We start from the raw sequence: 3,036 nt of genomic DNA, 5'->3' as shown, positions 1-3,036 counted from the left end.
TGGTTGTATAATAACCCACCTCTATATATATAATCTTTTAACTTAATTCATATTTTAGATAATGTACTTTTAGAACTTTTGTTTTGATACTTAAGATGTAAAGTTTTAAACATCTAAGTATCCGGATAACCGGTTGAAAAATTAACCAGTTATCATATTAATATAAGTGATGTGTTATCCAACTCAATATTATTTGATAACATAGTTAGTGACATGAATTTTTTTAATCTAAAATTTATTATTATTTTAATCTAAAATTAGTATTCAACTGGTTATTCGTATACTTAAATGTTTAAAACTTACATCTTAGATATCAAAATGAAAGTTACCCAGAATAAATATCAAGTTAAAGTACATTACTTTTTCATCCAAATTTGATAAGAAAGAATAAATGAATGAAAAATATTCAAATTGAAAAACAAAACTTAAATTTCCAATTGTGGATTAAAATCAAATGATCATCATAATGTGTTCTATCAAATTCAATACGAAACATGAAACATCATTCCATCCCTAAATATGCAAATAATCCCCAAAAAGAAAAAAGTAAGAACAAAACACAATCATTTTGAACAAAAATAGTTGGTAAAAATCAAATTCACACCTTTGATTTCTTCAATTTGGAACTGTAATCTCAAATCGTCCATTTCCAGATCTTGATTCGAAGATCCACCTTGCATTTCGCATCGGAAGTCGTCGCCGTCGTCGCTGTTTTTCCGGTAGGTGCCGCTGCCTTGATTCCTTCACACGTAACCCTAATCGGTACCTTTTTAGTCTTGAAGCTTCCGATCTTCGCTTTCACCTTCGTATCCAGCTGGATCTTCAATGGCACACTCTTCTTATTCTTCAGATCGGATTTCAAATTACTGTTAGCATCCACAGTTTGTCCACTAGTCGACACAATCGCCCTCAACGTCGTCGTGTTCTTCTTCCCCATCGTGAACGCTGGAATCGATCCGTCACCGACGTCAACGTCATTCGAATTGAAAGAAATCGATACCGGATCGTAGTAGAACACGATCTTCTTGTTAGGATTACGAGCCGTGACGGTGAAATTGAATTTCGTAGTGAGTTTATTCGACGAAGTGAGGTTAAACTGAGAAACACGAACAGACGAAACCGAAAAAGTAGGTCGGTGAGGTCGGTAGAGAACATACACCACTCCGCCGGCGATGGCAGCGATAACGATCAAAATTATGATAGTGAAAGTGATCCAGAGACAGCAAGAACAGCAGCAGCTACGGCGGCTCCGACGAGGTTGAGGTCTGTATACAGGACGAGTAGCGTTGTAGAGATGCGCCTTGGAAGCTGGAAAAGAAGGGTTGGCGGTTGGTGCGGTGGGAACAGCGCCGGCGCCGGTGGTGGGCTTGGAGGCAGGGTAAATCTTCTCTGCCATTGAAATGGTGTGATGAATGAATGGATCTGAGTGTATTTAATTGGATTGTTAGTTGAGATTTCTCTGTAAATATGGCGAAGATGGAAAGCGACAGAGGAGAGAAGAAGATGGCAACCCTGTAACCAGAAGGGAGGTTGAAGATGGTGGTGGAAAGGGTTTGTTTATTTAGAAGATGAAAGGCTGTTTTCGGAGTTGGAGGGAATACATCAAATTCCTTTCCTCAATCATGCCATTAATAAGGTAAATTCTTTTTTCATACACTTTCTTCTTTTATATATATACACAGATATTCCAACGATTGTGTGAGAAGTAGAGTTAAAGTGAGAAGCGTAAGAGAATATCTGTATTTTTAATCATCTTTAATCTCAAACTCACTCTTAAATCGTGTTTGATATGAGAATTAATCTGATACATCTCATCCTAATATCCATTCAAATGTGGAGATCTCTTATTATGTTTTTTACCTTGACTCTCTTTTTAAGCAAAACCCCATTAATCGTATATTTAAAATTTATTAAAAAGACTGTAGAGGTGTGATTCGGCGGGTGGGTTTAGATGGACAAACCAAAAATCTGATTGGATTTTGCATATGGAAACCAACCCTCGATTTTGGGTTTTAGATTTCAGGTTGATTCAGGTTCGGGTGGTCGGGTTTTGAATTGGAGTTGGTCGAGTTTCAAGTATAGTTATATACAATATATATATATATATATATATATATACTCAATCGATTTTGAAGATGTATTCAATCGATTGAAATGATTAATAAAATTGATGGTAAATTTAGATATCAAGAAAAATGTACTTGAATTTAGATTTTTTGAAATATATTTATATAATAATTAAAAATTATATATATATATATATATATATATATACTTGGGCTTATGTGAGACCAAATGTTTTTCGTGAGACCCGTAAGAACAATTCTCAACCCTTGAATTATATCTACAATCTGAACATTCATAAATGCCACAAGACTTCTCAATAATTATAAAATTGACACCGTGCAACCTTAGACCATTAGATCATTGACTTATAAAGTTGATCAATGAACATAAATTGGTCTTACGAGTCTCACGAAACCAACAAAAGTTTCATATTTGTTACGGTAGTATTAACTGATTGTAATTTGTACCAATTTAATTAGTACGATTGATACGCATGTTGGTTGATTTAGTTTGATACAAGATTTTCATTCCTAATAATAACTACGTAAGATGAGTCGATCGTTGAGTCATGAGTGAGGTAAAAAAATGCTTTTTAACGTCAGTGTCCTTGAAGGAGGGTTTTATGTAGGACCGGTTAGATTTAGAATAATACTAAGTTGAATACCACATCACTCGCCACATCAACATAGTAACCGATTAATGCTTCAACCGATTACTCCGATACTTAAATGGTTAAAACTTTACATCTTAAGTATTAAAATGAAAGTTTTGAGAATACGTTATCCAAAACAGAAATCAAGTTAAAATACGTTACTTTTTCATGCAATTTGTTCTTTTAAATATATTTTAAAGTAATTTTTCTTAAAATAATAAATTGATTTTTCCTAAGCAATTCACCTTGATGTGTAAATGACAAAAGGAAAGCCGGTGGAAAAGAGTCATTCCATTCGGACGTTGTTTTTTGTACTT

General features: G+C 34.1%; 1 protein-coding gene across 1 annotated transcript; it reads right to left on the bottom strand.

Annotated features, from left to right (window-relative positions):
- Positions 1-411: 411 nt before the first annotated feature.
- On the bottom strand, positions 412-1,589 carry LOC112509499 (NDR1/HIN1-like protein 6). The gene has a single exon (XM_025114482.1). The coding sequence runs from the start codon at positions 1,394-1,396 to the stop codon at positions 635-637; it is 762 nt and encodes a 253-aa protein (XP_024970250.1). The 5' UTR covers positions 1,397-1,589; the 3' UTR covers positions 412-634.
- Between the last annotated feature and the right edge of the window lie 1,447 nt (positions 1,590-3,036).

Source organism: Cynara cardunculus (assembly GCF_001531365.2).
Source record: "Cynara cardunculus var. scolymus isolate 2C chromosome LG 3, CcrdV1, whole genome shotgun sequence".
Taxonomy (NCBI): Eukaryota; Viridiplantae; Streptophyta; class Magnoliopsida; order Asterales; family Asteraceae; genus Cynara; species Cynara cardunculus.
The sequence above is the reverse complement of the archived record's forward strand: the minus strand, read 5'-3'. Positions and strand labels throughout refer to the sequence as shown.

What these genes read in the sequence shown, in the direction of transcription:
- LOC112509499 (XM_025114482.1), bottom strand. Translation starts at nt 1,396, where the DNA reads ATGGCAGAGAAGATTTACCCTGCCTCCAAGCCCACCACCGGCGCCGGC.